This window comes from Petaurus breviceps, unplaced genomic scaffold, assembly GCF_028583685.1.
Source record: "Petaurus breviceps papuanus isolate PSGF00001 unplaced genomic scaffold, PetGlider_PUasm1.0 227, whole genome shotgun sequence".
NCBI lineage: Eukaryota > Metazoa > Chordata > Mammalia > Diprotodontia > Petauridae > Petaurus > Petaurus breviceps.
Window position 1 is genome coordinate 5,571,985 of NW_027185896.1, and position 19,481 is coordinate 5,591,465.

Sequence of the window (19,481 nt, forward strand, 5' to 3'; positions counted from 1 at the left end):
AAATGCCCACCATGATTTCTTGTCACTGTTTTCTGACTTCTTTTTTGCTGAGTGTCATGATTTCTTTATTGTATCAATTGGGACTTGGGCCTCTCAGTTATCTCATTTCTGAACAGGACTCCATCCAATTTGGCTGCAGCCAAGCTGACAGGTTCTTCACAGGGTAAGGGCAGCCTTAGTGAAGAGAGAAATCCTACCAGCAAATATTATCGGTAAGAGAAATAATTGAGCATTGCACATTGGTTGCAAAATCTCAATAGCTTTGCCTGATACTGATTTGAAGTAGAATCATTACTGCTGTTAGAACTTTATGAGAATACATATAGAAATTATTTTAAAAGTATGTAGCACTAAATAGAAATAACGACAACAAAGAAATTGCATGGTGTGTAATTGTGACCAACCTTGATCCTGTTGAAACATCTAGAAATTACACTTCCCTCCATTGTAGAGGTTGGCAACGTAGGTGTATGGAATGTTGCGTATCTTGTCAGTATGATAGTTTGGTTTGCTGTGCTGATTTTTTCCATCTTTATTACACGGGATGGCTGAGTTAGGAGAGAGGTAGAAATATATTCAAAAAAGAATGATATGTAAAAGCAAAGGCATCACTGAAAAAACTTTCTAAAAGTAGATAGTACTATATAAGTATAAAAAATATTATTAATCCTCCCATGGTTTAAAATATTGGCTTTTCCCAGAAAACATTTAAGTACTATGGTTAGGAGACTTCAAACTTGGACTTTTAGATTAAGATTTTTATGATAAAGGCTTTAAGGCTTTTAATTACTCTTCTTCATTGATATTGTTGTTGTTCTATAGTTTTAGTTGTGTCTGACTCTTCATGACCCCATTTGGAGTTTTCTTGGCAGAGATACTAGAATGATTTAGACAAAAAGGGTTAAGTGACTTGCCCAGGGTTACACAGCTAGTAAGTGTCTGAGGCCAGATTTGAACTCAAGAAGATGAGTCTTCCTGGCTCCAACCCTGGCACTCTGTGCCACTATGCCACCAAACTGTCTTTCATTGATAATACAAAGCTGAAATCTGTTTGCTTTCATTTAACAGCAAGTTACTGCTGTGTACTACAGGCATCTCTGGAAAAAAATTTATTATATACTTCATAAATTTTCTTTTATTTCTTGTAGTCCTTTAACCTGTAGATAAGTGTATTTCTGTGATACCCTCATTTCAGTGAAAAGGATTACTATTTGTGAAAATGACAAAGTATAAGCTTTTTAAAAAACATATTGTTTACAAGTTTAATAAGGTGAACAGATTATCTGTTTCAAATCCTTTCCTTCCTAATCTATCACTAATTGAATTTTTCTTACTGAGTCAACAAATATTAACACCTACTATGTTCCTATGGGAATATAAATACAAAAAAAAAAGAAACACTCCCTACTCACAATAAGCTCACACTTTCATGGGAGTTAATGGGGGAAAACCAGCACATATAGAAATATATACAGCATAAATGTAAAGTTAATAAATAAAAACATTGCCAAATAATTCAATATCAGTTAGTTTGGGAGAGAAGGTCCTAGCATTTGGGGAGGTCAGGAAATGCTTCATACAAACCAACTATGAGATTTTTTTTGCTTTTTTTTTTTTTGGAGGGTAGTTGGAGTTAAGTGACTTGCCCAAGATCACATGGCTAGTTTTTGTGTTAAGTATTTGAGGCCGAATTTGAACTCAGATCCTCCTGATTCCAGGGGTGGTGCTCTATTCACTGCGCCACCTAGCCGCCCCAACTATGAGCTTTTTAAAGCATGTTTTTTACATGCCTAAGAGTATGAAGAGGGAATGTCTTTCATGAAGACCTTAAAACTTCATGCATTAAGACCCATACTTGAACTGTGTCTTAAAGGAAGAGGAAGACTATAATGTTTCTTTTTATTGATATATTCTCTGGATCAGCATGATTCAACACTGATAAAAGCACATGTATTTTTGCTTATTTTCTCAAGCACTAATGATTTTGCTCTGTTTCAGAGGGGTTTTTTTGCTTTTTGTCTAGACCTGTGTTTTCATTAGTGTGAGAAAATTCCCAATGAGGAAACTCAATGCAGATCTGCAACTGTTCTCTACAAAAAGTCTTAAGAGAGTTGCTTTAAGCACTGAGCTATTAAGTAATTTGCCCAGACTCACTATATGTCAATGAAGGGACTTAAATCCAAGCCTTCCTGCCTATGAGTTCAGTCCTGTAGCCATTACACCATCATACCTCTTTGAAATATTTGTCTTGTATTTTGAATTAGAAAAAAGTAAAAGTCTAATGATTAACAGGAAAAAAATTCTAAGCAGAAGCCATCAAGAGTAGTTATTAATGCTAGTCAGTAACCACCATGGATATAATGACAAAATATAAACTCCCCAAATATAATTCATTTAAAGCTATAAAATAGTGTGTGCATATCTGAGTGAATGAGATGCTGGAAGAACGGCACGTCCGCTATTTCAGGGAGGAATCACTGTATACTTATAGCCAGTTTCTTTTTGTTCTGAAACTTACAAGTGTTGCCATCCTGTGCTAGAAGGGAGTCCTGTGGCAGATTTGTGTGGTCTGCTGCAGGTGCCTCCAGGCCCTTTCTTTTCTCTATCAGAGTGATTTCTATCACCAGTTCCTAATTAAAATAAAGCCGCACTAAAAAATTATCTGCCTTTTCAGCTTTGATTTCAGTTCTTATATTGTGTTCTTTTTCAATCATGTCCAGCTCTTCATAACCCCACTGGGATTTTCTTGGCAGAGATACCAGAGTGGTTTTGCCATTTCCTTTTCCAGTTCATTTCACAGATGAGGAGCTGAGACTGTTTAAACAGCGTTCAGTGACTTGCCCAGGGTTACAAAGCTAGTGAGTGTCTGAGGCCAGGGTTGAATTCAGGAAGATGTCTTCCTGACTCCAGGCCCAGCCCTCTATCCACTGTGTCACTTTGCTTCCCCATCGTTCTTAGATGGTGCATGTTAAAAAAATACAAAGATAAGTGCAGGTGGTGGTTGGGTAGAGGAATTTCTGTATATGTGGACATATGTATGTATTTATTTGCGCATGTCTGTATGCATATATGTGTATATTTTTGTGAGTGATAATCTTTTTTTAAAAAGTAGCTAAATTACCCTAACTTTTTCTTCGGACCTTATTTTTTTCATTTTTATTTGCAGTAATAAAAGAGCAGTCCAAGGTGGTCGTTTATCAGCAATAACTATGGCACTCCAGTATGGCTCAGAAAGTGATGAGGATGCCGCTTTAGCTGGTAGGAACAGAGTCTTGAACAATTCTAAACTTAATTTAGGAAATCTTGCTGATGAGTGAAATTGTCCCAATTTGCTTTAAGTGCTTTGTGGGGTTTTTTTGTGGGCTTATGACTTTGTTAAGAGTTTCTATAGTTTTAGACTAATTTTTTACTAAATTTTGAGTAACTGCTGTGATTGGTGAAAGTAACAAAAGTTTTTGTTTTATTTTAGTTTGAGACATGTAGCTAGATAAAAACAGAAAAAATTCCCCTGACGTAGATCCTAATTTATGAAGTATAGTGGCTAATTGGATAAATCTCAGAAGCAATCAGAATCTCATATAGAGAAATTCACATCTTATTAGAATTCCAGTACTTTAGTTACATTTTCAGGTAGGATCATTTTCTCTTGTCTACTGAATTGTAGTATAGCTTAACTACAAATCTAATGTGTTATCACCTAGCATTGCCTGGAACCAGCATGCCTTAAATTGCTAGTGTTCTTTAAAGAAACCCAGCCAAAGGAATAAAAATTAATATTGTGGGTTCACTGTTAAAGTAAGCAACTTCTAAACAGAACAGCTGTGCAGGTATATCTCATTGTCTGACAACTTTACTTTTAAATTCAGCCTTAGAGTTTTTAGATTTTTACCCTTGATATTTGTAATTCAGTTAAACTTTCATTGAAATTTAGAGTCAAATAGCTTGCTGAATTTGGAGTCCAACAATCTGGATTCACGTTCTGCCTGTCACATACTTCTAAGGTGATTGTAGGCAAGTCATTCTCTGTCTTTGGGCTTCAGATTCCTCATCTATAAAACAAGAGTTTGGGACTTAGTGTTCTCTGTGGTCCTCTCTCCTCAGTCCTGTGATTCCTTAAGACAGTGTCATAGGTGCTAGTAATATAAAGGTGACACCAGGTCTAGTCCTGGTCCTTAAGAAGCTTACAGTCTACTGATGGAGAATTAGACATGCATATAAATGCTTCTACAATCTTGCAAGTGCCAAAGGGTCATATGATTTAAAGCTTTGGGAACCTTAGAGGTAATCTAGTTGAACCTCCTCATGTTACATATAAGAAAACATTTCTTAGCCTCAGTTAAATGACTTGCCCAAAGTCATCATCTTGTGAGTTGCAGAGCCAGAACTCAAACTTCAGTCTTCTTTGGAGGACCCAACCAAGGGATATGAGAGATTCAGCATTTGTTTGTTGTACAGAGATAGGTATTTGCTGACAAAGAACTTAGGGTCAGCTCTTGGCTTTGCTCTTAGGCACACATGTGACTTTACCTCCCTGGACCCCGTCTTTCCTAATCTGTAAAATGAGTGGGTTGAACTAAGTGCTCTCTCTTTCAGGGCCTGTAAAGTTCTAAATCCTACCCTGTGATTCAAGAAAGGAGAAACCACTAACAAACAAATCATCTAGTATACCTGTTAATTCTATTCTAAAAAATTTAAGGTATACCTGAACAAATGTCCCAAATTGTATCCCATTTCACCCTTTCACTTTGTAGTCCCAAACACTGATGAATCTTTGGTCCCATCAATGTAGACACTCCCTCCAGTGAAAAAGGCCACAGCCCTTCCACAGCTGCCCATCCAGGGCAGCTCTTGTCCCCCTCCTCCTGTAAAGCCTTCCTAGGCACTTCATTCAGTATTCTGTCCTTTGCTCTTCTTGACATTCTGCCTCACACAGTCCCTCTCTCAGTTAGCCCTCACTCTCACTACCGAACTGGCCCATGGCTTTTTCCACTTACACATCTCTCTGGTTGCATCCTTGACACTTCTTCTCTGGCACAGTTCTTTATTTATAATGTGTTGCAGGCTGCTTGCATTCACCACGCACCTTTTTGTTAACCTTTGAGTGATCCTCAGTGTCATTTCTTTGGAGACTATAATATTTCATGACCTGGAACAATATTATATTCCTAGAAAAATATTGTTATTAAGAAGGTTGGCTTCTCTTTTAGGAAGAAACTTGGGATATTAAAAGAACTGTGCCATGCATTCTAACCCACTGTCCTCCTCCTGTTCAGTTTCAGACCCAACTCATTGGTAGCATTTGTCCAAGGTATCTGTACTGATGCACGAGGGCCAGCCACAGGTTTTCTATCCAGTTCAAACAATAGGCATTCTTTATTCATTTTGCTGTTTCTGCATGGATTTTTAGTCCAAACTCTTTTGAGTTGTTATGTATCTCATTTAGGAGACTGCAATATTATGGGGCTTAATGCTTCTAGAATAAGGTCATACACAAACAGGAATACTTAGAGGACTTCAACAGTTATAGACAATTCCTCTTTCATTTGGACTCTGCTGGACATCCTTCGTGATGGGGATAAACACTTTAGTGGGCATACGTCCTCCTATTTTATGCCTTAGTGCTAGGCAGTAGTAAGCACTTAATAAATGCTACTTAACTTACTGATTGACAGGATATTGTAACTGGTGCCCCCCTTTTGGGGAGCTATAAACCATTCATTATTCCTACCATCCAGATAGCTGGATTATTTGAGAGTGGATCAAAGAAATTAGAAACATTTGCCTGGTTCTTTGGACATTGCTATTGATATTGTCATTTGCTGAGCTTAAGTCCATCTTCTTATGGAAACAAGATCTTTTGTTCTAGCCTAACAGCTGTTTAAAAAATTTAGGCCAAAATAATTATAACCTTACCCAGGAAAGATGTGGATTGGCAAGTTCAGAGAAAGGATGGCCAGTTCCACTGTAAAATGGTGCTTTGTATTAATTTGAGAGGTAATACAACTCTTTTTTTTTTTTGCTTTTTGGAGGGTGGAGGGCAGGGCAGTTGGGGTTAAATGACTTGCCCAAGGTCACACAACTAGTAAGTGTTAAGTGTCTGAGGCCAAATTTGAACTCAGGTCCTCCTGACTCCAAGGCTCTATTCACTATGCCACCTAGCCACCCCCATACAACTCATTTTTAAGATCAATTGGGGAGCAGTACCAAGGTGGATTAGATAACTTAGACAGCTTCTATCTTCTGGGTCAGGTCTTTAAAATGCCTTGTAGTTTTGATGGAATTTCAGATTTATAGAGTATTATACTCTGTTCAAAACCAGCATTATGGCTCTTCCTCCTACACTTATTAGGATGGATACTAAAGATTTATTGTTGCCTTTTTTCTTGTATTCTTAGTATCAGATTTCTTTGGCTTTATTCTCTTATTTAAACAACATATCCAGCTATAATATGTACATGTGTATGTGTGTGGAGAGGGAAGCACTTAAGAGCATGCTATATGTAATAAAACAATTGTGCTTCTGGCTTCCATGAATGATATACATTAATACTACCTAGCCCTCAGTATCAGAAAATTTCAAGTATGTTTGCATCAGTGTCTTCAATGATATGCTTCCTTTTAAGTCAGGAGTTCCTGTTTCTTCTATTAGGTTGCCTTCTACTACCCTCTAATTAGTCTATTTAGGAAAACATACCTACCAACCTTTCAGAGATATACTAGTGAAGGAAAGCAGAATGTGTTTGTATGTAGAAATCTGGTGAAATTTCTTAGTTTTGGCCTGTCAACTTCCAGTGCTGACAGAAAATGGAGATGTTACCAAAGTGACACATATGAATTAGTGACAAATATGTTGGGAACTTCTCTCTTATTTAAATAAAATAGCCTTCTGAAAACTGATCTGTGTTTTATATTTGTTAGGCTTTCATTTGGACCACATTGTGGTTAGTAACATTTTACTAAATAAACCTGATGGATATAATTCTTTCTTTATGATGGAGATATTGATAAAATGTAATTAAAAACATGTTAGCCTTTTTTTATGTTTTGTGTATTATCAGTATTAATAGTGTTTCCTGTTCCTTCTTTCTCCATCTCCTATTCGACCAGCATATGTGTACATGTTTCTTAATCTTAGCTTTTTGCTTGTAAATCCCAAAATCAAATAGTAGCTGTTGGTAAGCAATGAGGCCCTTCTGTTAAGAGTATATAGTAGGGGTGGCCAGGTAGCACAGTGAGTGAGTAAGAGCACCGGCCCCAGAGTCGGGATGACCTGGGATCGAATCCGGGCTCAGACACTTAGCACCCACCCAGAAACACCTGGCCGTGTAACCTTGAGCAAGTTACTTTACCCCAATTGCTTAAAAAAAAAAGAGTATATAGTAAACCATCCAATACTATTAGTGTTCCTGTGGTGCATATTTTAGATCATGCTGCGTAAGTCAGTAAACATTTATTAAGTGCCTACTATGTGCTAGGCTGTGGCACATAAAGTATGAAGCACTGGATATGCAAAAAGAGGCAACAGACAGGTACTCCCTGCCTTCAAGGAGCTCACAGTCTAAAACAAGAAAATTTATACTTACTGTTTAACCCTCCAGTTGTGGATTTCTTTTTTTTTTTTTTTTTGAGGGGGGATGCAGGGCAATTGGGGTTAAGTGACTTGCCCAAGATCACACAACTAGTAAGTATTAAGTGTCTGAGGCTGGATTTGAACTCAGGTACTTCTGACTTCAGGGCCGGTGCTCTATTCACTGTGCCACCTAGCCGCCCCCAGTTGTAGATTTCTAAACCACCTTTCCCAGATAAAGTGAATCCAGGAGATGAAAAAAGTTAACAAAAACTTTTAAAAAAGATACTCTCATAATTATCCATAACGCTTAGTATTTTGCATGCAAATTACTAATTTAAAATGGGTTGAAATGCTCCCTCAGATGTTTACTAGCTGTATGACCCTGTGGTTCATAACCCAAGTCACTTAACCTCTCTTTACTCTAGTTTTCTCATAAGTCAATTACACTATTTTCTAAAACACGAATGCTCAAGGTTATGAACAATATAAATATCCGCAATCACAGTCTGTTTTGCCCATATGTTTAATGTCCTTGGACTGTTGTTTCTTCATCTGTGAAAAAGGGATAATGACAGCGTCTACATCACACAGTTATTGTGGAACTCAAAAGAGATAATCCATGAAAGGTGCTGTGCAAACCCTAAAGTGCTTCTGTTATTACCTCTCAAGCTCGCCACACTCCCCTTCGTGTACAGCTTGGTCCATTCCAGCCCACTTTCCTGTTGCTCCTCACACAAGTTACTGCCCAGCCTGTCTCTGGGCCTTTGCATTGACTGTCCCTCCTGCCTGGAATGCCCTCCATCTTTACCGCTATTTCTCAGAATCTGTCTTTCTTCTAGGCTCAGCTCACGTGACAACTACATCAAGCCCTTCCTGATTACCTCCAGTGCCTTTAACCTCCCCCACCCCATTTATCTTGTGACTGTTTTGTGTCTGCCTACGTATGTAGACACTTCACCCCTCTCCAGATAAGTAAGGGTAGAAGCTGCTTCACTTCACCTCTGTCTTAGAATATTCCTGGTCTGGCTCAGTGTTTGACTTGCAGTAGGAACTTAATAAATGCTCATTAGTTGACTACACTTTATCATCCACTACAATATTGTGCCTCTCGAGTAGGTCAGTAGCAGGTTGTGTCAAGCTTTGAATGCCAAACATAGAAGTCTATATTTGATCCTAGGGGTGATAGGAGTTTATTGAGTAGATGACACCATGGCCTATACTTTAAGAAAATGACTTTGGCAGCTGTGTAGGGGATGGAGTGCAGTGGAGAGAAACTAGAGGCCAGGAGGTTGTTTTGAGGCTATTTTAATAGTCCAAGTGAGAGGTGATGAGCTCTCACCTCACATTCATCTCCTCCTCTCTATACACATATAACTACCACCGTAGTTCAGTTGTATGATTGGAGAGAAAATGGGCATGAGGGATGTTATGAAGATAAAAATGAGAAGATTTAGCTGCTGAACATAGGGAGGGAGGGAGAGTGGATTTGAGGGTGACACCAAGAATGCAAACCTGATCGACTGAAATAAGGGCCACCTCCTTGACAGAAATAAGGAAGTTTAGAAGAGGGAGAGGTTGGGGAGCAAGGAGCAAAATAAGTAATGTTTTGGACATGTTAAATTTGAGGGGCCTATGGGACATTAAGTTTGTAGTATCCCATAAGTAGTAGGTAATAATGACTAGAACTCAAGAAAAAGATTGAAGGCTGGATATAGTGATCTGAGATTCTTCTTTATAAAGATGAAAGAAGAGGAAAGGGCATAAATAAGACAGCACCTTGGGGTAAACCACAGTTAGGAAATAAGGTATGGATGATGAGCCAGCAAAGAGGACTGAAAAGGAGTGGTCAGATAGGAGAAGAACCGGTAGAAAGAGGGTATCCAGGATAACGGTGTGGGAGCAAGACTGAGGAAGGCCATCACAATTGGCAGGCAAAGTTTGGAGAGAACAATTTCAGTATAATGAAGTGAGGAACCCAATTGCAGAGGATTTAGAAGAGTGAGAGGAGAGGAAGTCAAGATAGCAAGTATAGACAGCTTTTTCTGGGAATTTGGCTATGAAGGGAAGAAATTTTTAGGGGGAATGTCTCTAGGGAATAGTAGAATCTAGGAGTTGGGGTCATGGCTGTTAGCATCAGGGAATAAACTTGTGACTTTGTAAGTGGAGAGAGATTGAAGATAAGGGGGAACCGGAGAGTGAGCCAAAAAAGACCAAAAGAAGAAAAGGTTGTCATAGTAGAGACTAGCACACTATTCGTGCATTAAATCAGATGTAGTTTATTCATAAAAGAGTCCATCTGCCCCTCACTCTGAGCCCCATTGTGAAACAGTTCTAACAGACTTGGTTATTTGCTTTCCTGGCCCATAGACTAAAAAAGCATATTAGAAAAAGAAGGCTCCTCAGGTGCATTGACACCAATAAAAAGTGACATCAAGGAGACAAGCTATAAAAAGCAGGCATGAACCCAAAGTACAGCAGTCCAAGGACATCAAATGAATGGGCAAAACAGACTTAGTGGGGTGTGGTTTGATCATCGGTATTCCTAGTGTTCATGACCTTGAGCGTCGGTCCTTTGGGAAGCAGTGTAAGTGACTTTATTACCCACACTATTAAGTATTCCTGGTGTTATCAATAACTGCAGTGAGAACCTAGTTTTAGAAAGCAATTACTCTTTAAGAATACATAACTTGGTTATGCAGGTTAACAAAGTACTTTTAAGGGATTTTTTAAAATTTCATTTTCCAAAAAAACTCACAAACACTCCTTTTTGTCTTTCTAGCAGCTCGTTATGAAGAGGGAGAGTCAGAAGCAGAGAGTATTACTTCCTTTATGGATGTTTCCAATCCCCTTTATCAGCTGTATGATACTGTTAGGAGCTGTCGGAATAACCAGGGACAGCTAATAGCAGAACCATTTTTCCATTTGCCTTCGAAGAAAAAATACCCTGATTATTATCAGCAAATCAAAATGCCCATTTCCCTGCAGCAGATAAGGTAAGAGGACAGTCTTTTATCTGTGTATTTCTTTAGTTATTTCCAAGTGAGTGCGTGTGATTGAGCTTGAACCTTTGGATATGTGTTCTTTCCTGGAAGGAGTTACAGAAAGTTAAATATGTTTGGGTTGAAGATATTTGGAAGTTTCTCAAGCTTTATGTGAAGTATCTTTCCTCTTTTTTTCCATATGAGAAATGCAGTCTGTTAAATGATAATGGCATTCTCAGCACAGTTATCAATTCATTGTAGTGCAAGTAAAGAGTACTTCTAAGTATTTAATTGATTAGACGGCAGAATGTGAAAAATAAGCAATTAAATGTAATTGACATTTGTCTAACCAAACTGCAAGACTCATTTTCCTTCTGTGATCATTAATACCTTATTATTACCACTCATCTGTGTTCATGATATATTCTGGACATTAGACTATATATGTATAAACCATTTTTAGAAATTAACTCAGTTTTTCCCATTTGTCTCATTTATTACCTAGCCTTAAATCACTGAATGGGCATTGCCTCAGTCAAACTGAGTTCCTGAGTTCACGAGGTGCACAATCCTCCCTCACTTAAATCCAGTTCATTTGCAGGTCATGGCATCACCTTCCTGATGTCATGGTCTTCTTTAAGAATGAAGGATAAACAATAATAGTTGTATTTCCCAAAACCAAATTTGAGAAATAGTTTCTGTTTGACTTCCATTTTTCACTTGAATTTAAGGTACAAGCTTATTGAGTATTTGGCAAATCAGAATTCTTAAGGAATATACATACTCACACACACACACACACACACACACACACACATATAAACATTCAAAACAGTGGAAAAGCAGCATTCAAGTAAAATACTGCCTTAATTTCATCCCCATCAAAGTCTATTTTGGACTTTGTCATTTGGGGAGGTCAGATCTTGAAGTGTTTATGAGGGTTAAATAGAGTGGCTTTTCTAAAACAAATCAAAAGGGTTTACATGAACCCATTAGGACAAGTTCCCAGTCTTCCAGGAATTGAAATGTAACAACTCTTCAAATAGCTGGATTCCAAAAATCAGAATTAGGTAACATTATTTTTCAAGATTTTTTTTCTTCTTAAGTTATCTTTTCCTCAGCAGTTCAGTACTTTGGATGTTTTCTCTGAAAGCTTTGAGATGCTGTGCAGAAACAGTATATGTTCAGTATACTTGGCACCCTTTTAAAATGAAGTGAAAATATAGGCTACCAACTGTTTATAAGGGAAGTACCCTAGAAACCCTAAACTACCCCTGTCTTCGCTTCTGGAAGAAAGATAATAGTAGGTAGACCTTAAGAGAAATAACCTTTTAATTGACTCTTTTTCCTTCACAAGAAGGACTGATCTTCTGTAGCCCTTTTTATTAAAATGTTCTAACTTGAAATAACACAAGGTTAGCTGTTTAGTCATAATTACTTATCATTACCTCACCTAGAAAATCGGTGCATATTTAATAACTGCTTTAAAATTTGTGTAGTTCTTTTCATTATTTCGTGTGAACTTCACAACAACTCTGTGAGGTAGGTACCCCAGGTTTTGTTATCCCCATTCTACAGATGATCAGCAAACATCTATTAAACACCTCCTTTGTGTCAGATCCTGTGCTTGGTCCTGGGCATACAAATTCAAAGAATGAAACAATCCGCAGTCATAGGGGTCTTACATTCTAATGCATACCTAGTAAATATAAATATAAGAAATACAAAGCAGTCAAGTAGAAGTTTGGGAAGGAGGCTGCTGGGAGTTGTGGGGATCAATATCTTAGAATCATGGCCCCAGAAGTGGAGGTGACCCCAGAGACTGTGCAGCCCAGCCCCCTTCTATGGATGAGGAAACTGAGGGCTGGGAGCAGGAGGGTGAAGAGAGGGACACAGAGGTAATGAGTGATCTGACGCTACAGCCAATGGGTTTTTCGTTATACCCTACTGCCTCTGTTTCATTCTTTGTGCTTGTGTCCCCAATGCCTAGCACAGTATCTGCTAAGGGACTGGCTCTGGTCAGAGGGTCACAGGTCTAGAGCTAAAAGGTGCCTTAAAGGCCATCAGGTCCAACACCCTCATTTTACAGTTGAGGAACCTGAGGCATAGAAAAGTTAAAGTGACTTGGGGCGGCTAGGTGGCGCAGTGAATAGAACACTGGCCCTAGAGTCAGGAGGACCTGAGTTCAACTCTGGCCTCAGACACTTAACACTTATTAGCTGTGTGACCTTGGGCAAGTCACTTAACCCCAATTGCTCTGCCCTCCCCCCTCCAAAAAGCAAAAAAAAAAAAAAGTTAAAGTGACTTGCCCAAGGTCACACAGCTAGTAAGTATCAGAGGCTGGATTTGAATCCGTATCTTCTTGAGTTAAGTGAAAGGCTTTCTACACTACAACTATACAGAGAGATACTGTGTCAGAAAAACTTATTCTTGGTATAGATTTTGGCTGCTCTTGTTTAGGGGTAGTTTAAAACTTGAGTTTTATTTTAAAGGTGCTAAGTATATTAATTCTATGCAGTTTCTTTGCTACTTCTGCAAGATTTAGATGTGCCAGTTTGGGGTTGGGCTGGTGGGGAGAAAATGAGAGGAAAGAAGCTAGGTAAATGACAGAATCTCACAATTACCAGGGCCCATCCAGTTCAGAATGCCTCATGAGTTGTAGTGGGCATGGGCCTAGTTAAGCAGTGATGCACCCACCAGATCCCTCACAATTGTGTCCTGGCATGTGCGCTGGGATTAGCCAGCCCATCAACTACCTCATTAGGTTTGTGGGATGGAGTTGTTTAGTTCTTCTCTAAGGGTGTACCCATTCTGCCTTCACCCATTTTATGTTAATTTAGTGGATATCTAATAAATAGTAGGGGCAGCTAGATGGCTCCGTAGTGCATAGAGTGCAGGACCTGAAGTCAGGAAGACTCATCTTTATGAGTTAAAATCTGGCCACAGACATTTACTAGCAGAGTGACCCTGGGCAAGTCACTAAACCCTCTTTGTCTCATCTGTAAAATAAACTGGCAAAGGAAATAGAAAACCCCTCCAGTATCTCTGTCAAGAAGACCCCAATGGGGTCACAAAGAGTCAGACATGACCGAAATGAGGGATAAAGAACCCTCAGATAAAATTCTGGCTGCCTGGATTCAAGTCCAGCCTCAGCCACTGACCAGCTATATGAACTCATCTAGTCACTTCTTTTCTCTGAGCCTTACTTGACCTATTTGTAAGATGGGGGATTTGAATGAGATGATCCCTAAAATTGTGTGGCACATAAAATTCTGTGCCTTTGTCTCCCTGCTGATATGGAGAGCACTTGGTGTTTTGCAAAATTTATTTTTATGCATTTGTGGAAATAGGTACCAAAGATATTATTTAACCTGTACATTTGCAAAATATAGCTCATGGCTGAATTTATGTGGTTTTTCCTTTGATGTGATATGCTCCCTTGAAAGTTCATATTTTTATGGACCACATGTAAATTGTATAGCTTTTTTTTTAATGGCAAACTAAATTGTAGTTATAGAATAAGCAAAATTGTCCTTCTTTTGAACTTTATTTTTTTCAATGAGCAAAATCCTATTTTCTTACCCTTCCACCTTTCCCCCATTGGGGGGAAAAAATAAGCTTGTAACAAATATGTATGGTCAAGTTAAACAAATTCTAGTATTGGCCACATCCAAAAAATCAATTTGTACTCACTTTGAACCCAATCACCTCTTTGAGGAGGTGGGTGCCATATTTCATCATTTCTCTGGAATTATGATTGGTCATTGTGTTATTAAGTTTTTACATTTTTCAAATCTGTCTATACAGTGTATAGCAGCAAGCACCCTAGCATACCCAGGATGGTTGCCAGCACAGGTTCTTTGATCTGCTTTTCTAAAGGAAAGCATCTCAAAAAGGGTTAACAATCTTACTTTAATCAAACATATATCATTTGCCTAGTTCAGGGGAAAAAGTCAGCACCCTGAACTTCAGAGAATGCAAATAGAAGTTATAAGCAGACTAAAATACAGACAGAGAAAAATAACAGAATTCAGCAGACCAACAGACAGGGTTTCTAGCTACTTGACCATTACATCCATACCTAGTTAATTACCAGAGAGAGAAGCACCAACATCTGGATTTTCTAAGCCAGGGGAGCTCAATAGCTGCCCAGAGGTCGTGTGTGTGTGTGTGTGTGTGTGTGTGTGTGTGTGTGTGTGTTTAGGGGGCAGAGTATATTTTCAAATCAGGGAAGGTCTTCAAAATAACTTAGGCCTATCAAGGGGCAGGAAAGATCTTTCAATTCCCATTGCCATTACACAGTGTCATTTTATAAATTATTCTTTGGATTCTATCTATTTCACTCTGCATTAGTTCATACAGATCTTCCAAGGTTTCCCTGAAACCATCCTCTTCATCATTTTTTAAAGCACAGTAGTACTCCATTACATTTATATACCAGAATTTGTTTAGCCATTTCCCAGTTGATGGGCACCCCTTTGGTTTTCAGTTCTTTGCCACTTCAAAAAGAGCTACTATAATTATTATTGTACATACAACTTCTTTTCTTATTTTTTTGGAAGTGATGGTATTTCTGGATAAATGCACAGCTTAAAAGCTTTTTGGGCATAGTTCTAAATCACTTTCCAGTAGCCCCAGCAGAGTAGATTAGTGTACATGTTTTCCAAAAGCCCTCTTGCATTTATTATTTACCTTTTTTTGTCAAGTTTGCCAATCTAATGGGTTTGAAATAGAACCTCAAAGTTGCTTTAATTTGTATTTCTCCCATTATTAGTGATTTGGAACTTTTCAAATGGTTATTGATAGCTTGGATTTCTTCCTCTGAAAACTACCTATTGATATCCTTTGGCCATTTCTCAATTGGGAACCACTTAGATAAGATTATTCTGATGATCAAGTTAGAAGATTGACATTCATCTTTGTAAAATAGCTATAATATTTTCTTTTTGCTACTTTCATTACCTTATTATAGTAAAGTTAGCACATATGTGTTTCAGTCAGGAGAATTTAGAAATCTAGACTTTGTGTGTATGCACACACATCAATGCTCATATATGTAATTTAAACCAGATTTTCTATGTGGTTTTAAGACAACTGTCAGAACCATAAAGGACCTTAAAGTCATGTGGTCCAACTCCCTTCATTTACAGATGACAAACTGCTGTCCACAGAGGAAAAGTGATTTGTCCAACTTTCATAGGCAGGAAGTGGCAGAACTGGTTTTCTAATTCCAAATCCTTCACTACATCATACTCCCTTTCATAGAATAATGTACATAGAGCCATTCATGGTATTATTAATGATGTCATTTGAGGAAGAAACAGAAGTCTAAAATCCAAGTGTAATAAATAAAAAATAGATGGAGTGTTGTTGTGCTTCAGTGCATTCATCCAACAAACACTTATTCAGTAGCTTCTTAACTAATGAAAGATGTTTATTCGAAGAATAGAGGAGGGGTTTGATAACTAAGATATGAAAACCCTCTGCACATTTCATATTGGTAGTACCCCAGGTGGACATGTAGAGAAAATGCATTACCCCTGGAATTCACTTCCAAGGCCTTTGCATGTACTTTAATTTATACAGAAATGTGAAAAGCTCTCTTGGAAGTTATGCATATTAGGGTAATAATCGGACATGCTACTACAGTTCAAAACTCTTTTAAATTAGTTCTATTCTTCAAGAAAGGGTATCACTCACCAGAAAGGGAAATGGGTAGTTTTGTCTCTGGATCATTTCCAGTTTCCTAGTCAGCATTATCCCAAAAGTACCATGGATGCATGAAAAAGCATTTAGTATTTACCAAGTGCTTATTATATTCCAGGAATTGTGCCAAGTATTAGAGATACAAATACAAATAGCAAGATGGTCCTTGCTCTTTAGATTCTAATAGGGAAACACAACAGAGATAGGGGAATGGTGGCCAGGGAGAGGTGTTTTTGTCTGGGAAGTCACCAGGATGGTGAGTGAACTCATAGGGCAACTGGTGGCCTGTACTTTCCAGGAATGGTAATGTTGATTTGATTTCATTGTTCCCAGAGAAAAGGGTAGAGAGAGGAGGCAGCCAGCTAGATGGCATAGCTGCTCATCGTTCTGGAGAACACAGCCCCAAGGTGGGAGCTGGAGAGACCAGGTCAGAGATTGAGAGTATACTTAGTGTACTTTGGTAATAGAGCTCTAAGTAAACTTGGAGGCCATCTTGGCCACCACCTTCATTGTATGGCTATAGAAGTAGGTCTGGAGAATGTAAGTGATTTGCCCAGGGTCACAGATAGTGAGTAACAACAGAACTGGGATTTAAATTTTGTTCTTCTGATTCCAGGTCCCAGACTCCTTCTCTTGGGAATTTCTGTTAGATTTTCACAAGGACATTTCACAGCAGCTGGCCTTCATAAGGCAAAATTCAAGTCATATGTCTCTCTCTTTCACAGAACCAAGCTAAAGAACCAAGAATATGAAACTTTAGATCATTTGGAGTGTGATCTAAATTTAATGTTTGAAAATGCCAAACGTTATAATGTTCCCAATTCAGCCATCTACAAACGAGTTCTAAAAATGCAACAAGTTATGCAGGTAAGTTATAATGGTATTTGGGTGAGTTTGTGTTACTTTCAGTGGAAACAGTTTTTCAAAGATGTGCTACCTTTCTTTTCTTGGAGATGCGAATTACAGGAAATTCCAAGTCATTTGACTTTATTCATCTTACACACAAATCCTGCTGACTCTTAGTCAGCAATACAGTCTTAGGGACCACTGATACTACAGACAGGGCCATGCATCCAGGTGGGTGCTGGACACTATCTTTCTACATGTTGCTATTTAGAAAGCCCTCCTTTTATAAGCAGTAGCTCACATTCTGGTTCACTAGTACCTGAAATCTTCCACCTTTAAAATTTTAGCTTTGACTCAGTATTCTGTCTTGTTGTTAATAGCTGTCCCTTTTAAAATACAAAAACCCTATTAAGCATTTATCCTATGTTGTGAATTCGTTTACCAGATCATTTCCTTAAAATTGTCTTAGTAGTAGAGTAGAAAGAACATGACAGCACTGATACTTGCAGAGGCAGAATGGGATACAACCATTGGAATAAAAGGGAAGATTGGGGACACAAAAAACAAGCTTTTCATACTTCAGAGTTTTATTTTTTCCCTAGGGCCTTGACTCCTAGGAGAATCTTGGAGAATTAATAAACAAAGACCACCGCAGACCTACCAAATAATCCCAACTTCTGAATTTGGCATTTCTGGCCCCTATAAAATTCCATTTTAACTTTCCTACTTTATGTCATACTGCTTCCCTAAAAATTTTATGTTCCAGTCAAATCAAACTATTTGTTATTTGCTCAATATAGCCCACACTGTAGTGTCTGTCTTTGCACCTTAGAATATATTTCCCACTTCTTGAAATCTTCTCCATACTGAATTCTCCCAATTCAGATATTACCTCCTCCATGAAGCCTTCCCAGCCAGAAGAGAGCACTCCTTAATCTCAATTTTCATAGCACAGTAGTTACATAGTAGAAAATAACACAAAAATGTATTGAGTGGCCTGCGGTCTCCAACTTCAAGAGTCCCATAACTTCTGATACTAGGCCCACCTAGTATTTCTACCCTATCACTTTCTGCCCATATCTTATTTCTCCCCTGTGGAACTATAAGTTCCTTGAGGGCAGGAACCATGTTTTATTTTGTTTTTCAATGCAACGCTATACAATTAGTGGGTATTCAGTAAATGTTGAGTGAATGAAAGAATTTTACATGGACAACAGGTTAGTTGCAAAGGCCACTACAGATTTTGTGAACTTAATATTTGCTGTTAAGTACTATATTTATGTTCTGTCAGCCTGCTAGGTTTGGTCTTCTGCTGTTTGGCAGAAGAGCTTTAAAAATTCATGTGTTGCTTGAAAAGTAGATCTTCTTTCAGCTCTCTCTCCAAACTTCCATTGTTTTTAGCTAGACTGCCCCTCAGAAATAAAAGGCACTCATCGAATTTTTTAAAGTTGCATGAAGAGAGTACCACTTAATATGACCAGAAGAGGAAGGAAGCATTGGCATCTTAGGTCTCATTTGTTAAAACTTTCAAGAGGCTAGTTCAGGTATTTTAGTCTTAAATGCTATTGGCTAAAATTGGTTCCTTAAATATCTAGGCCTTTTTTTTTTTGACCCACTTTTTTGTCTGGCAGACTTTCGTTAATTTGTGGTTACTGAAAATTTTTAATGATGCTTTAATATTCATGCATCTGACTTGTAGTTGTATCTTTCGGTGTGAATCTGATCTCTGCAGCTCTTTATTATTCATGTATTCCAAGAGCATTTAGTGGAGTGAGCCTGACTCCAGGGATTTGCTCTGTTTCAGGCAAAGAAAAAGGAGCTTGCTAGAAGAGACGACATTGAGGACGGCGACAGTATGATCTCTTCAGCCACTTCTGATACTGGGAGTGCCAAAAGAAAAAGGTACTTTTCTCTTAGTTTTAACTCTTTTCCCTTCACTTGTTTAGCTTGTCTTTTGACTTAAGGAAGGAAAATATGTTATTGAGTATGAATTATATAATTATCAACTTAGATTCTTTGAGAGCTTGTCATATCAGAATATCATTTTTAAATCACACATTACTATTGTTTTCTTAAGCACTAAAATACTCTACTGGCTCTTAATAGGCTGTGCTAAAGTGACAAGATATTTATATCTTTCCTTTTCATATTTCCAAAAAATTGATGTTTTAGAAAGCCACAGAAGAATCAAAAGTAATTCCTTCTAGATTTTAAATCCTGTCCCTACAAAGATCTTAGCAATTTAATACTAATAAAAATTAGTTAAGAGCATCTGGACTGTTTTCAGTAAAATAAGTTTTTATTTTTCTTTATTATTTTGATATTATTTTTAAGATATCAAATCACAGAACACTAAAATCATGTCTTCATGAAATTCA

The 19,481-nt window shown here is 38.0% G+C and overlaps 1 protein-coding gene across 50 annotated transcripts in view; it reads left to right on the forward strand.

The window, feature by feature from the left end:
* Nucleotides 1-19,481, forward strand: part of PBRM1 (polybromo 1) — a 120,547-nt gene that overhangs the window by 34,154 nt on the left and 66,912 nt on the right. For 40 of the 50 annotated variants that reach the window (XM_069095501.1, XM_069095495.1, XM_069095516.1 and 37 more), the window contains 5 exons: nt 117-212; nt 3,167-3,258; nt 10,350-10,563; nt 16,983-17,124; nt 18,908-19,005. In XM_069095501.1, coding sequence (XP_068951602.1) covers nt 117-212; nt 3,167-3,258; nt 10,350-10,563; nt 16,983-17,124; nt 18,908-19,005 — 642 coding nt within the window. The remainder of the gene's footprint in view (nt 1-116; nt 213-3,166; nt 3,259-10,349; nt 10,564-16,982; nt 17,125-18,907; nt 19,006-19,481) is intronic. The other 10 variants (XM_069095513.1, XM_069095545.1, XM_069095523.1 and 7 more) reach the window with 3 other exon arrangements.